The 16,630-nt window shown below is 43.3% G+C and overlaps 1 protein-coding gene across 1 annotated transcript in view; it reads right to left on the minus strand.

The window, feature by feature from the left end:
- Window positions 1-249: 249 nt before the first annotated feature.
- The window catches only part of LOC126508771 (sp110 nuclear body protein-like), a 19,791-nt gene continuing 3,410 nt past the window's right edge, over window positions 250-16,630 (minus strand). The window contains 8 exon segments of the mRNA XM_050154179.1: window positions 250-2,655; window positions 3,987-4,055; window positions 7,256-7,609; window positions 8,776-8,859; window positions 8,968-9,045; window positions 10,028-10,111; window positions 10,638-10,904; window positions 16,024-16,192. Of these exon segments, the coding sequence (XP_050010136.1) occupies window positions 2,504-2,655; window positions 3,987-4,055; window positions 7,256-7,609; window positions 8,776-8,859; window positions 8,968-9,045; window positions 10,028-10,111; window positions 10,638-10,904; window positions 16,024-16,192 (1,257 nt within the window). The 3' untranslated portion in view covers window positions 250-2,503.

The raw sequence follows: 16,630 nt of genomic DNA on the forward strand, positions 1-16,630 counted from the left end.
GATAAATACCATATATTAAAATTAAATCAAGACCAGGTGAACAATTTAAATAAACCTATAAGTCATGAGGAAATAGAAGCTGTCATCAAAAACCTCCAAACCAAGAAAAGCCCAGGGCCAAATGGTTTTAATGCAGAATTCTACCAGAACTTTCAAGAAGAGCTAATACCTATACTCCTTAATGTGTTCCACATAGTAGAAACAGAAGAGTCATTCACAAACTCTTTTTTTAATATTTATTTATTTATTATGTATACAATAGTCTGTCTGTGTGTATGTCTGCAGGCCAGAAGAGGGCACCAGACCTCATTACACATGGTTGTGAGCCACCATGTGGTTGCCGGGAATTGAACTCAGGACCTTTGGAAGAGCAGGCAATGTTCTTAACCACTGAGCCATCTCTCCAGCCCAAACTCTTTTAATGAAGCTACAGTTACCCTGCTATCAAAATTACACAATGACTCAACCAAGAAAGAGAATTACAGATAAATCTCACTCATGAACATCAATGCAAAAATTCTCAATAAAATACTGGCAAACTGCATCCAAGAACACTTAAAAAAATCCATTATAATCAAGTAGGCTTCATCCCAGAGATGAAGGGCAGGTTCAACATACGAAAATCTATCAATGTAATCCATCATATATATAAACTGAAAGAAAAAAAAACATATGATCATTTCATTAGATGCTAAAAAAGCATTTGGCAGAATTCAATACCCCTTTATGATAAAGGTCTTGGAGAGATTTGGAATACAAGTATCATATCTAAATATAATAAGTAATATACAGCAAGCTGACAGCTAACATCAAATTAAATGGAGAGAAACGGGAAAGTCATTCCACTAAAATCAGGAACAAGAAAAGGCTGTCCACTCTTTCCATTTCTCTTCAACATAGTGCTTGACGTTCTAGCAATAGCAATAAGACAAAATATGGAGACCAAGGGGATTCAAATTGAAAAGGAAGAAGTCAAACTTTCATTGTTTGTAGCTGATAAGATAGTGTACATAAGCGACCCAAAAAACTCTACCACAGAACTCCTACAGCTGATAAATACCTTCAGTGATATGTCAGGATACAAGATCAACTCAAAGAAATCAGTAGTTCTTTTATACACAAAGGATAAAGAAGCAGAGATGGAAATGCACAAAACTCAAGTCCAAATGGATGAAAGCCCTCAATATAAATCTGACCATACTGAACCTGACATAAGAGAAAGTGGGAAGTAGCTTGCAATACATGGGCACAGGAGACCACTTCCTACATATAACCCCAGTAACACAGACAATCAGAGCAACAATGAATAAATGGGACCTCCTGAAACTATAAAGCAAAGGACACAGTCATTAAGACAAAAAGGCAACCTACTGAATGGGAGAAGATCTTCACCAACCCCACATCAAACAAAGGTCTGATCTCCAAAATATATAAGGAACTCAAGATACTAGACATTAAAATTCCAAATAACCCAATTTAAAAATGGGGTACTGAACTGAACAGAGAATTCCCAACAGAAGAATTTCAAATGGCCAAAAGTTATTAAAGGACATGTTCAACTTCCTTAGCTATCAGGGAAATGCAAATCAAAACAGATTTAATATACCATCTTAAACCGTTCAGAATGGCTAAAATCAAAAATACCAATGATAGCCTATGCTGGAGAGGATGTCAAGTAAGGGGAACACCCATCTATTGCTAGGGGGAATGCAAACTTGTGCAACCGCTATTAGAAAATCCCACTCTTTCAACTTCATGGCTCTGTGATGCTAGATTTTTCTCCTGTCCTCAGTCACAGCCAATCATAACTGTGTGAATTCATGAACAGCTCTAAGACTCTACCTGTCTCTCAAGTAGCCCAACATTACCGAGGCCTATAGGAACATAGATTGATACCAATCTTCTAATTTTTTTTTGTTCAGAAATACTTTGTAGGTGTTGTTTTTTGCTTTTTGTTTTTCCAGAAAGGGTTTCTGTCATGGAAATAGTTCTATAGACCAGGCTGGCCTCGAACTCAGAGATTCCTCTGCCTCTTCTTCCCTGAGTGCGAGGATTAAAGGTAAGTGCCACAGCTACCTGGCTCAGAAATACCTTTTATACAGTTATATGACCAAACAACTTATTTCATTTTAAGTAAAATTTTTTAATTATTAGTTTTAGCTATGAACAATGTACAAATAGGTAGACATAAACAACATACACATGGACCTTTGGAAGTTCTTAGTTATCTTTAAGGTTGTAAAATCTAAAGGATGGACACCCTTTCTCTGCCTTAGGTCTCAGCTGTGATGACCTGTGGCTATGATCTTATGACCTGTGGTTATGTTTCTTTAACAAAAACTCCTCAGTCACAGTAGACCATTGCCTCTCTTTGCCCCCTCTCACCTCCATCCTCATCCTTTCTCTCTCTTAATATTGAATTCATGAATCTTCCCCACCCCTATGTCATCTCTAAAGGACCCTGCCATACTGAGCCTTTCCAATGGGAGGTCCCACCGCAGCCTTATCCTGTGCTCTGGATATCTGAACGTCCAGTCCTTGCCTTCTGAGTCCTGGTCACCATCCTCAAGTTCCTGGTTGAGTCATTCTTCCTCTGAGTCTTCTGATCCACCACTTTGAGCTTCTTCTGGACTCCTTGTCCAGGTGAGGCCACCCCTGGGCCAAGAGAGACACATGAATGGATGTACCCAGTGGAACTGTCCTTCTTTCACAGATTTCTTTCCCCATTCCATCCTCCCTTCCAGATCTCTGTGCCTCACTTTTCTTTTACTGTTTTTTTTTTCTGATGTGCACCATGCTTTCTCCCCCCAAATATGTTCTCCATATGTTTTCACCCCCAGGGAGCTCTCAGAAGAATTAACTAGATTACAATGGGGTTATTGAGGGGTTGCTTTCTGTTTCTTGCTTGTAAGTCTCCTGAACCATGAGGTGGTCCCATCAGAGCTCTGGGATTCTTCAGGTGGAGAAGGAGAGCCTTCCATGTAGCACGCATATGCAGAACAGACAACATCCAAGACCACAAGACACCTCTCATGGGTAAAGCATACAGAAATACAGGAAGGACAGGCATAGTTCCTGCCATGAAGGCAGCTCCCAGGAGTGCCACTGGAATGTGTGCCTGATGCCCAGAGGCTCTGCTGGTGGACCAGTGGGCTTCACTGAAGAGAGGGAGAGCACAGCACTTTTCATTGCTGGGACTTAGGAAGTGGACATCACAGGACAGCACAGCCCACTGTCACAAGGGCTCCTCTCCAGAGCTCTTCTGGCACTTGTCCCATGAGCTGCCTGGGGTGGTTTCAAAGAAAATGTCCCCTAAAGGCAGTGACATTATTAGGAGGTATGGCTTTGTTAGAGTAGGTGTGGACTTCTTAGAGGAGGTGTGTCTCTGTGGGGGTTGGCTTTGAAGTGTCATACATGCTCAAGCCATGCCCAGAATCTCAGACCACTTCCTGCTGCCTGCAGGTCAAAATATAGGACTCCAAGCTACTTCTCCAGCACCATGTCTGCCTGCAAACCATCATTTTGCACCATGATGATAATGGACTAAACCTCTGAAAATGTACGCCACCCAATTAAATTTATTTCCTTTATAAGAGTTGCTGTGGTCATGGTCTCTCTTCACAGCCAAGAAACCCTAAGACACGGCCCCTTAGGGCTAGGACCCAGGCTCTTTTACATTTTATCTCACAGAATGAAGTCGCTAATTCCCCCTTTAGTTCGGAAGGATGGTGCCATCCTCATGAACATAAAGAGGAAACCTGTTGCTCTCCATCCTTCACCTTGGACCACTGCAACCTCCCATCAAAACAGAGTGCACTGGTTACTCAGTGACAAAACTGGTTGGGTGAAATTTAAACCAGATCACCACACTATCCAGAACACCTGTGTGCCTTCCCATTGAGTTTACAGCAAACCTCATTCCTTCTATACCAGATTTTTGGCCCCTCAGGAGCCCCTTTCAGCATCCCCTTGCCTCCTTATCTCACCTTGTGTGGGTCTTTTCTTCTGACGTCTTCTTTTGGGTGTTGACCAGATGTCTCTTTTTCTTTTTTTTGCTAAGAAGAAAGAATACAAAGTCTTTTATAGTCACAAATATAGATCTGTCAGTCTTTTTTATTTAGAAGAATTAAATAATATTTTTGTTCAGTAATTGTGTGTGTATGTGTATATGTATGTGTGTGCATGTGTATGTGTGTGTGCTTGTGTGTGCATATGTATGTATGCATGTGTGTATGTGTGTACATGTGTATGTATGTATATATGTGTATGTGCATGCATGTGTATGTGTGTATATGTGTGTGCCTTAACCTTGAGACAGCTCTCCAAGCTCACCCCTAAACCTTTAAAAAATCAGCTGGAAAGGAGAGATCAGAGGTTGAACAAGAAGAAACAAACTTCAAGGACTGCTGTAGGACAATGGTCTTTTATCCTGTCACTCATATTATTTTTAATAAAATGCTGATTTCCAGTTTATAATTAATGTAAGCCTCTGTATATTTCTTTGGGACTGAATGGCTGCAGGATCAGGCAGGGAAAAAAATCTCAGTCAACAAATGGTGCCCAACGTGTAAACAACTGTATCCACATAAAGCCTGAGAGAGCTTGGGAAGTAATTCTAGATAGAAGAGAATAAAGTTAAGCAGGGCTCATTGACAGCAGGATTTTCTCAGGTGGGATCTGTTTGCTGGAGGCCAATGGGTCACTTTCAACAGAGGCTTCCTGATTCAGCTTTAGCTGCAAAAACTGTGCAGCCCTTTTAAGAGGCTCTGCCACAAAACACTTAAATGGTATTTATGAAGAGCTTACAGCATGCTTCTTGGTGGTTGCACAGAGACCTTGAAATACCATAGAGTTATGGCAATAAACATGGCTCTAGCTAGTGCCTCTGCCATGAGGCTAGAATCTCAGAAAGCTAAGGAATGGGCTGGATTCAGCCATCAAAGCCACTGCTTTAATCCTAGCCATATCACTTAGCAAATTATAGACTCATGTGGTCAGAAAAAGAGAGATACAGTAAAGATAGTTTCATGCAAAATAGCCTCTAAACAGTTTACAGTATGTTTAAAAATATATGTAGGCTTTGGAAAGAAAAAAAAAAGGATAAAGTCTTTAAAAAAAAAAAGAGAGAGTAGTTGGGTGTGGTGGCACACACCTTTAATCCCAGCATTTGGGAGGCAGAGGCATGCAGATTTCTGTGAGTTCAGCGACAGCCTGGTCTACAAAGTGAATTTCAGGGCAAAGATACACAGAGAAACCCTGTCTCAAAAAGCCAAAAATTAAAAATAAAAATAAAAGAGTTTAAAATAAAGCCATGTAAAGATGGAAAACACACAGAGAATCTGGATACTGTATGTTATTATGCTCTCTTTGAATTGTCTGAATGCTGAGGAAGGAACAACAGCTGCTAAAAGATATTCGTTTATAAATGCTGCTGAATTAATCTACGATAGGTATTTTGAAAATAACTTGACTTCAAAACTGAAGTTAAAAGGTATGTTACTTTGAAGAGGTTTCGCTTTTGTTTTCACAGGAAATGAGAGGTTGTGGATTGATTCCCGGTTAAGAAAAATCAGGTTTGATCAAAGAAGACCTCCTGAGAAATCTCTTATAGGGGTGGATGGCCCAGATGTCTGAGTTCTACATCCAGAACAGCCTCAAGACTGCTGCCTGAGATGATCAAGCCTCATAGGATATGCCAGTCATGACTTGATCATAATTCTAAATTTTCTTTAGGTCCCCATAAGATTATCAGCACCCCCAATCAACAGGAAGTAGCCTTAAAAACTACCCCCACTTTCCCCCCAAATGGACTATGGATATTTTCCTTTGTTTAGAATGTTGGTTACAAGTAGTTATGAATAATGGTCAGAAGAAAAGCTAAACAAAGGATATTAGATTCATAGTTCTTGCTTCTCTTTTTTTTAAAAGGGGGAAGTGTTGTGAACAATGGTCTTTTATTCTGTTACTTGTATTATTTTTAATAAAATGCTGATTGGCCTAGTAACTCAGGCTTCTTATTAATTAATTCTTACATCTTACATTAACCCATTCTTGTCTGTGCTAGCCACATGGCTTGGTACCTTTTTTGGCGAGGCAGTCACATCTTGTGTCCTCTGCACCTGGGTGATGACTGCAGACTGAAACTTTCCTCTTCCCATAATTTTCATTGCCCTGCCTATACTTCCTACCTGGCTACTGACCAATCAGCATTTATTTAAAATACAAGTGACAGGGTACAGACCATTGTCCCACAGCAGTAGCCCCCCCTTTTTTTTAAACAAGTGTTAAAGTAAGAATTCTTGTATTAGTTATTGGGAAATTAAGCTAGGTTTGAATAATGGTAGGGCCTATGGATGGTTTTTGGACATAAGAAACCAAGAATTTGTGAAGGAAAGAGTAGCCAGATGTGAGGAGAGAAAGACTGGAGCAGCTGGAGTACTGGGTGGGTTGCCTGCTACCTGTGACTCCCTGAAAGCATCCAGGACCAGCCTGCTACCCATGATGCCTTGAAAGCATCCAGGACCATGGCAGAAACTGAAGTGGGAGAAAATTAGGCTTAAGAAGCTCCAGGAACCCCAATGGGGAAGCCATTGGAGGACAGTACCAGAGTAGTCACAGAGTTTACTATCATTACTGTTATTATTACTGTTATTATATTTTTTGGTTGTGGGGGTGTTGGACACATGTACCTTGTTACCCATGTGGCAGGCAGGAGACAACTTGAATGAGTAGGTTCTGTTCCTCTGCCTTATAGATTTCAGGGATCAAATTCAGATCATCAGACCTGGTACCAGCCACCTCTAACCAATGAGCCATCTTGCTGGGCCAATAACAACACATATTTTAATTGAATGGTAACACCTCAAGAAAGAAGCAGGAAATCAAAGAGTGAGATAGGATGTAGGCAGCCAAGTGGCCATCCAAGCTCCTTGCCACCATGAGGTGTAAGTGAAGGATGGCAGAAGCTGCCTGAACGTGACTTACGAGGAAGCAGTGTTCTGACCAACTGTAGTTAACAGTTAGTGGAACAGACACGCTGAGCAGTTGTGGGATAGGAGTCTGTGACTCTGAGGACATTTGGTTCACTACGTCTAAGTGCCTTCTTGTTACCTATCGTTTTCACGAGGCCTTTGGGAAGGTGGAAGGAAGAGAGACTGCAGAAATGCTGTGATTGTAGAACTGGTGGCATTGTAGATGCTGGGATGTGACAGAGCTGGAGAAGCAGGAAGCATCCTGAGGGAAAGAATGGCTATACCTTTCTTCTTTGCAGAAGTGCTGGTTGCTTCCTGGACCATTCCCAGGTCATCTGGTGCTGGAGAATCCCCTTCCTGCTTTACAGGAGTGCTGGTTGCTTCCTGGGCCATTTCCAGGTCATTCAGAACTGGAGAATCCTTTTTCTGCTTTGCAGGAGCGCTGGGTGCTTCCTGGGCCATTTCCAGGTCATTCAGAACTGGAGAATCCTTTTTCTGCTTTGCAGGAGCGCTGGGTGCTTCCTGGGCCATTTCCAGGTCATTCAGAACTGGAGACTACTTTTTCTGCTTTGCAGGAGCGCTGGGTGCTTCCTGAGCCATTTCCAGGTCATTCGGAGCTGGAGAATCATTTTTTGCCGCTAGCCAAAGAAAACAGAACCCACCTCAGAGCTCAGAGTGTACTGAAGAGAGTGTGTGAAGAAAGGCAGTAGAAGATCTCGACCAGAAGGGAGTGAAGCCAGGGATCGGCCAGGCCACAGGGCTCTGCCTTCATCTGACCTTGGTACTTTTTAAAAAACTTTTTGTGCCTGGGTGTTTTGCCTGCATGTGTGTCTGCGTACCACATGTGTGCCTGGTGGCCACAAAGGCCAGAGTAGGGTGCCATATCCTTCAGGGATGGAGTTACAGATGGTTATGAGCTACCATGTAGGTGCTGGGAATTGAACTCAGGTCCTCTGGAAGAGTAGCCCCTGATCTTTGCCACTGAACCACTTTTCCAGCTCTGACCACCTTGTTGTTGTTACCTATGCATCTGTTAACAGCAAATACATTTTGAAATTCTGCTAACTTTGATATAATAAGAAAAACAAAGGGGCTTGAAGCTGTAACAGATGAAGGTTCACCTCCTTAAGGCTGTCTGCTGCTTACACAACACTATAAAAATTGTCTTAACTTCTGGCCAGATACCTGAGGCACATTGTAAACCATATACAGTTTACTGTAGAATTACTACTTTCAAAGTAATTTTTCTTTTCATATCATTTTAATGACAAGTATTCTTAGCACTCTATACGATATAGATTGACCAGCACCGAGGGTCTGCTCCCACTGTCAGGGTGACATCAAGGTTATCCATACCAATTGCATCACCCACCACTGGGGGCACACAGGGTTTCTTCTGTCTGTCTGGCTGGCATTTTGTTGGGGTCATTTTGAGTCTTACGTATTGCAGTGACTTTGTCCCAAAAGCAAGGTCACACAGTCCAGCCCTGCCTTGTCCTCTTCTCTCCTTGGGTCCACCACATTCCTTTATGGCTGAGGAATTCTCTCTGTTTGTCAATATCTTAACATTTTAACACTGATTCTCCAGCAACATTTTAGAGTCTGGCAGGCATGAGTGGGCTTTCTGATCTTTGTGATTAGTTCTACAAGTCTACCTTCCCGGTCCTTCCTCCTTGCCTTCCCCACAACTCTCTCTCCCTTCAGGAGCTCAGGGTTCCTGATTCCCTAAGCACCCAATCAGAGGTAAGTTTAAACTATCCCAACCAAGACTACTAACAATTAAATCAGCCTTAACCAGCGTTACCTTGCATAGCACCAGGGGAACCAGGAAGCTGCCCTCCTGAGTCGTCTTCTTCCTTAACCTTGGATGTTAAGTTGTCTTTGATCACTGGAGGAGGAAGGAAGATCTTGGGTTATGAGGCCCAGATGTCAGGGAGGAGAGTGGGTGGTGTAAATACCCAGAAAAAAATGTCCTTTGAGGCCAAAGGCAAATTACCTGGAATGGGGCCTGGCCGACTGTGGGGCATCTCTGGAGAGTCATCTTTATCATTTCTCTGGGGGTTCATGGAGGATGCTGAGCAGAGGGAAGAAAAGAATCGAGGCTTTCATGATGAGCAGGTAAGGACCAGAGTGGTAAAGAGAACAAATGTGTTTCTAACTGACCAGCGAGGAACGCAGGCAACCCGGGTAAAGCAGGATAGAGAAGCAACAGTGAACGGTTGCTTACTCTTAATTAGCAACTCATTAATTTACTAACAGTATTTCTTCTTTTTTTTTTTTTAAAAAAGGCAGAGGATGAGACCTTCTATTGTTGTTAGCTTTCTGATTCTGTTGAACTTTGAGTGACATGTATCAGAGGAGTGGAGGAAATGTCACTGAGTTCAAACATGACTTTTATTCTCAGGCCTGGAGAACAGGGAGTCCATAATACATATCTTTGGCAATGTCAGCAATACATCCTGCTATAGTTAATGTAACCAAACTTCATTATAATGGTGGTTTGGGGAAGGCAAGTGGCACAAGTCTGGAAGCTAAATCAGGTCCCGCAGACTTTTAACATTTTTTATAATATTTTCTAATAATTTTTATAGCATACATATGCCCTGGAATCGAATTCATCTAAAAATAAATATGGAGGGTTGGGCTTGTAGGTCAGTGTTTGTCTAGCATGCAAGAGGCCTTGGGTTCTACCCTTAACACTGTGAAATAAAAAGGAATGAGTAAGGCTGAAACTCAAGGCTTCTGTAGTCAGCGAAGAATCACCAGTGCAAGTGTATAACATGTTATGTGCCATTTCAGAACAAAAAGTGGGATTCTATATACTATGGATTGAACCCAGGAGTCTCACATCTACCAGGGGAGTGGCCCTCCACTAAGCTACACCCCCAGTGCACAGCAGCAGCCTTGAAGATTTCCTTTGCAGTGTGAGTCTGTGGAAAGTCCCCTCTGCTTCTCTCCCCATCTATTCTCATGCCCATCTATTTCTCCTGAGGTTCCAACCACAGCCTCCCTTTGGGCATGCACATCTTCCCCATCCACAGCCCAGTCAGTGTTACCTTGTCCAGTGCCAGAGGAAGTGCTAGACGTCCTTCCTGAGTCTGCTCTCTCATGAGTTGTAGCGGTTAAGTTGTTATAGGCAGCTGAAGGAGGAAGGAAAACCATGGATTACAAGGTTGGCTATATAAGGAGGAGACTGACGGGCCTAAAGTAGCAGTTCTCAACCTGTGGACTGCGACCCCTTTGGCAAACCTCTATCTTTAAAAATATTTGCATTACAATTTATAAAAGTAGAAAAATTACAGACATGAAGTAACAATGAAAACAATTTTTATGATTGAGCATCACCACAACTTGAGGAACTGTATTAAAGGGTTATAGCACTAGGAAGGTTGAGAACCACTGCCCTAAAGGCTCAGGGAAGGTGAAGAACCAAGGCCAAGGACAGAGGTTGGGGTATCCAGGTGTAGCAAAAAGGTGTTCTGGGATCTGAGCCTCCCTGGCCATTGGCGATGCTTGCTATTATCTTAGAAAGGGTTGTATGTTGGTGGAGACATAGGTGCATAGAAAGGAACAGATGAACAAAAGTCAGCAATCTGGGGTTCTAAGAGACAGGGAACAAGCATCTCAGGTAGGGTTACAAGTTGTAGGAGAAGATCTGTTTCTTGCCTGGAGTGGTCTTTCTTTCCTGCACGAAGCCAGCAGGAGGCACAGCTGGAGGAGAAGGATGGGGCTGCTCATCGAGGATCTCAGTGATTTGCTGTGAGGCTGCTCGGGGCTCACCGACTCTTGGAGCAGAGGACGGATGGCTTGGTGGAGATGGTTGTGGCGGCGGCAGTGGCAACAGAGTCTGGAAAGAGCACCCTTCTGCTAGGACAGCTGGGGCTTTGGGTAGGGTCTGCGCACTTCTCTTATTCCTTTCATATGCAGTAACAACTGGAATTAGCAAAGGAACACACATTATGATACTGGAAGTTATCTGGCAGATAGCATTGCCTAGTGCATCTTCTCCCACAGCACAGGAGGCAGAGTTACTGATTTTACCGGTGCAGAGAACAGGTTCATCACCACCCATGTCCATTTGTGGCTGCTTTTGGCTTTTATTTCATTTGGACACTCAGTGCTATTTAGTCCCCGATATATCACCAAATGATGGGGGAGAGTCTTCTGTTTTGTGTTAATTTTATTGGTTAAATAAAGAGACTGCCTTGGCCCTTTAATAGGACATAAAATTAGGTAGGTGGAGTAAACAGAACAGAATCCTGAGAGAAAGAAGCTGAGTCAGAGAGTCGCCACGATTCTCCCACTCCAGACAGATGCAGGTTAAGATCTTCCCTGGTAAGCCACCTCGTGGGCTACACACATTATTAAAAATGGGCTAGTCCAGATACGAGAGTTAGCCGAGAAAAGGCTAGATATAATGGGCCAAGCAGTGTTTAAAAGAATACAGTAATTATTTTGGGTAAAGCTAGCTGGGTGGCAGGAAGCAGCCTGCCGCCTATTACTACAACCAAAAATTGGGCTGACCATATAGAAATCTACTACTGTAGAAGCTCCCTCAAATATACACAAATATAAGTGAAATTTAAACAAAGTTATCATATAACAGGGGAGACAATGCCCTGATAAGTTATCATATGCAACCAAATAAAACTAGCTCCAGGAAAGCGTCACATCTTTTTGAGTCATTGGCCAAAGGAGTACCAGAGGTTCTCCTGCCCCAAACATTATAGATCATTGCCAGTGGTATTGGTTACTCTCCATAACCTGCTAATAAGACCCTGTTGCTGAATGCACCATACACTTATGCCATCTTGCAGGAAGAAATCACGCTAGTGTTCAACGAGAAGCTTCACCACCACGGCCTAGCATTCTTAGTGCTGGAGAAGGTCCTATGCACACTACCAGAGGTGAAAAGTCACCATCAGTCTCACCCAGCTAGGAATGCTGTGAGCTACAATAGTGAGTTACACTGTGACCTGCTGTACTCACTAGTGCAATAGTGGCACGAATGTTATGGGGGTGACCAACTACCTTTCTATTGGATGTAAGGGCAGTGTTATGAGATCGAACCCACATTCAACACTGTTAATATGTCCAAATATCTAAGACTAGATAAGCCATGGACCTCAAGTAAAACTACTACGTTAATTTTCTAAATGAGCATAGCAACACAATCACTACTAATAATGTTTTGCTAGGCTCATCGGATGGCTATTATTGGCCATGAACTTGACTACATCTGGAATTACCATCTTTTTAGGTGGTAAGCCCCACCTCTAATCTGAGACAATCTTCTGGCAGTTTATATAAAGGACATGGAAGAAGGAAGCTAGCTCTCTTTGCATGATTGTTTTTTTCTGGCAAGAACTGGCACTAGAGCTTACTTCTTTGGGATTTCAGAGTATACTAAAGACCAGCTAAGATACCCAGCCTCTTTGGTTGAACAACTACTGTATTATTGAACATTCCATCGGTGGACAGCCATTGTTGGAACTAGCTGAACCACAGCCTGTAAACCATTTTAATAAATCCTCTTTCTATAAATTCTATTATTTCTGTTCCTCTAGAGAACCCTAATACACCCATAGATCACTGCACTACTTAACCCTCGCCAGAGAAGCTTCTTCTTGTGGAAGATGGGAATTTAACACAGAGACCCACGGCTGGACAACATTCAGAGAGTGGGAGATGTCTTAGTTAGACTTCCTATTGCTGCAACAAAATACCATGACCAAAAAGCAAGTTGGAGAGGAAGGGGTTTATTTGGCTTACACTCCAGCATTGCTGTTCACCACTGAAGGAAGTCAGAACAGGACTCAAATGGGGCAGGATCCCAGAGGCAATAGCTGGTGGAGAAGCCATGGAGGGAAGCTGCTTATTGGCTTGCTCCCCATGGCTTGCTCAACCTGCTTTCTTATAGACTCTAGGACCACCAGCCCAGGGATGGCATCACTCACCGTGGGCTGGACCCTCCCCAATTGATCACTAAATAAAAAAATGCCTTTCACCTGGATCTCATGGCAGCATTTCCTCAACTCTGGAGTACTCAGTCCTAAATGGGATATCTGTCATGTCCCCCCCTCAAAGCTCAGGGATCTATGCTAAAGAGGAGGTGCAAAGATCATAAGACCAGAGGTGGTCAATGACTCCATGTAAACAGCTTCCTTTGCACACAGAGGGATTGGTGCATACTGAACTCACAGAGAATGTGTCAACATGCCCAAGACCAAGTCCAAACCAGACAAACATCTGAGCCCTGAGAATGGGAAGTGGGCACAAAGTTCTGCTTCTAACAAAGAAGCTATTTGCATCTAATACTTGATGGAAAAGGGAAAATCAGTTTTCATCAATGGAATGACACTGGATATATCAATAACACTCCAGGTCAGGCCCCCATGCTGAGGAATAATTGGCTAGCACAAGATGGACTCCATTTTTTTCTTTTTCTTATTTTTTTTTTTTTAGTTTTATTAGTATCTATATGTGCTTTTTGTCTGTTTGTTCTGATTTGGGTTTTTTTTGGGGGGAGGGATGTTTGTTTTTTGTTTGTGTGTTTTTTCTAATATACGGTTTCCTCTATGTAAAAGCCCTGGCTGCCTTGGAACTCACTCAATAGACCAAGCTGGTTTCAAACCCACAGAGATCTACCTGCCTCTGCTTGCCAAGTACTGGGCTTAAAGGTGTATACCCTTTAAGCTTCCTAAGAGAGAGAAAGACTATGAAGTGGGGTGGGTAGAATGGGAGAAGCTGAAAGGAGTTGAGGGAGGGGAGAGGATGTGACCAAATGTTTGGAAAAGGTTTTGAAAAATGACAGCAAGAGCAAATAAATAAATAGACGAAAGTTAAGCAAAACTGGTTTTGACACATAAAATTGGATATTTTGTACCCAGGGATTTAAGTTCCTGTAATTTTAGTTTTATAGAACTTAGTCAATTGTGCAAAATTTTAACATACAATTTTAATTGTGCAATTTTAACAAAGGTTCCTATTTTAACAGATAAATATATCTCCCTGGAATAAATGAAACAAAGTCTTCTTAGCAGAGTGTATTGAAACCTTGATCTTCTAGTGTCTGCTCATTTCTGCAGGTCCTATTGCACCCTACAATCTGGTCACTTCCGTGGGTTCGACCTATGACCTTTGTCTCCATCCCAGCACCAGGCCCTTGGCTTTGCACACACTGTTCCCTTTAATAGATTGGGGCTGGTTTCTCTTAAGACTGTTCTTCATCATTTATTTCAGAAATAAAGATGCCTTGACCCACGAATGGGAAAAATCATGGACACAAACAAGGTTCAGAACAAAACCACAGAGCTGCACTTGCAGGAAGATGAGCCCGGTCAGGTCTTGGAGGACCTCAGCCTATACTGGAAGCTCGTGTTCTCCTGGTCTTGCCAGGGACAGATGCCTGGGCAGCTGCTCTGGTTTTGAGGTGCAGCCTACCCTCCACTGTTCTCTTAGCTTAAGGAATCATCTCTCCTCTGGGGAGGAGCCTTTAGATGGTGAAGTGTCATTAATAGTGACCCTAGCAACAACAGTGTCACAATGCAGAGTGACTGTGTTTGGACTCTGCCGGGTAAGTTCTCTCCAGTCTCCAGTGGTTTTATAGCCTGGTGGTCCTCTTAATCCTGCTTCAACTCGCCAGACCTGTTTCTGCCCTTCTTTTTATTCCTTTATTTATCCAGCTGCTATAGTTTAGATATCCAATGTCCCCTCAAAACTTAGGCGTTACGGGTTTGGATTCCAGGGTGACACTACAGACGTGGTTCTTGACCCTTTTGGGGCTCAAACGACCTTTTCACAGGGATTGAATTTCAGATATCCTGCTTATCAGATATTTATATTATGGTTCATATCTGTAACAAAATTACAGTTATGAAGTAGCAATGAAAATAACTTTATGGCCGGGGGTCTCCACAACATAAGGAGCTGTATTGAAGGATGGCAGCGTTAGGAAGTCAGGCTGAGAATCAGTGCACTGCAGGGAAAGGGTGATACTTGAAGAGGAGGGGCTGACCAGCCCTGTTGGGTCCCTGGAGCACCCCTTGAAGGGGATTATGGAATCCAAGTCTCTCTTCATTTTCAGAGCACACAGTGAGCAGTTCTACTTTGTCACACATTCCTGCTGTGACACACTGCCTTGCTTCAACTATGACAGGCCAGAGCTCTCCCAAACCTATTTCTCATTGTAAGCCAAATTATCTTGGGCATTGTGTGCCAGAAATGGGGCTCTGACAAACGTCCCAGCTCTTCCTGTTCCATCACCCCTCATGCTCCATCCTTTCTCCTACCCTCTCTTTCCATGTCTGTGTCTGTCTCCCTCATCTCTGCGAGCTCTTTCTTCTCTCCTCCAACCTTGCAAGCTGCTTTCCTGATGGCTCTGTTGCCATACATCTTAGTCTCTGTATTGGGAAATCCATATAGGCGGTCCCAGACCTACTTCTAAAACAAATCACTGTGGGAGTTCCCGCCGAACTTTCCTTGTCTGTCAAGAGCAGTTAACAATGACATCATAGGTTGTTTTAAGGACACACGAGATGATCATAGAAATTGTGCTGCACAACCACACTGTCTCAGAGAGTTGCGCATTGAACCCATTTCCTCCCTCTCCATCTCTCGAGCTCCCTGTCTTTCTTCCACATCTGACCTCTGGCACTACTGTCACCTCAGGTGCTCCCTGGAGATGGCCCGGTACCTTACATTTTCAAGACTGGTGTGGCGGGCTCACAACAGTAACACCAGCACTTGGAAAGAAGACCAAAGCAGAAGGACTACATCATGAGACCCTGTCACAAACAAAGTTATACCTGAACAAAAATTCACTGAGTAGCTGCAACAAAAACATCTGTGTCCTATAAAAATTCACCTTGGGGCAACCGAGATCAAGGCAGCAAAGGCTACCCCCTCCAGCTGCTTTTCTGAGTGAGTGTGGTTTACCTTTTCACAGGAAGAACAGGCATTGGGATGCATATTCCACACTGGAAACAAACCCAGGCTTTTAGTATAGTAACACTGCACATGGAAAAGATTTTGGAGAAACCAAGCACGTTACCATTTTTGAAGCTCCTGAAAACTTCCCCCAGGCTGGGGTATTCACGCAGGTTGACTTGGCTGAACAATGTCAGCAGCAGTGATGGGTGGAAAGTCCGCTCCAGATTGGTGAGAACATTGTGCACCACTCTGGATACAGGGACCAGATTCCGACAAGCATCCAAAGAATCCTTCAAAGATTGGAGCAAGGAAGAATTGGTTTGAATGGTTCTTCATTGAGCTGAGAAGTCTATATTTGTGGTTTTCTATATTGTAAGAAAGCTACTTTGGGCTGCTGAGGCTGGCTAAGTGGATGAAGATGTTGGCCATCGAGCCTGAGGACAGGGGTCGGATCCCCAGGATCCATATTGTAGCGAGCTGCGTGGTGTCACACCTGATGGAGATGTATAATCAACTCCTGAGATGGCTAAGGCCTGACCTATGCTATGATCACTCAATGATTATCAGCTGCCTGCATATGTGTGAACCTACGGGCAGTGCCCACCTGGCAGTTCAGGGTTGGCAGCCCATGCCTACTTAAGGGCTGAGAGAGGTTTGCCCAGGAAAAGGAGAGAGGAAGGAGAGAGAGGACAGGAGAGGGGGAGAGAAGGAGGAGGAGGAGGAGGAGG

The sequence above is a fragment of the Alexandromys fortis genome, unplaced genomic scaffold (genome assembly GCF_014885135.2).
Source record: "Alexandromys fortis isolate MF-2015 unplaced genomic scaffold, M_Fortis_MF-2015_v1.1 scaffold_40, whole genome shotgun sequence".
NCBI lineage: Eukaryota > Metazoa > Chordata > Mammalia > Rodentia > Cricetidae > Alexandromys > Alexandromys fortis.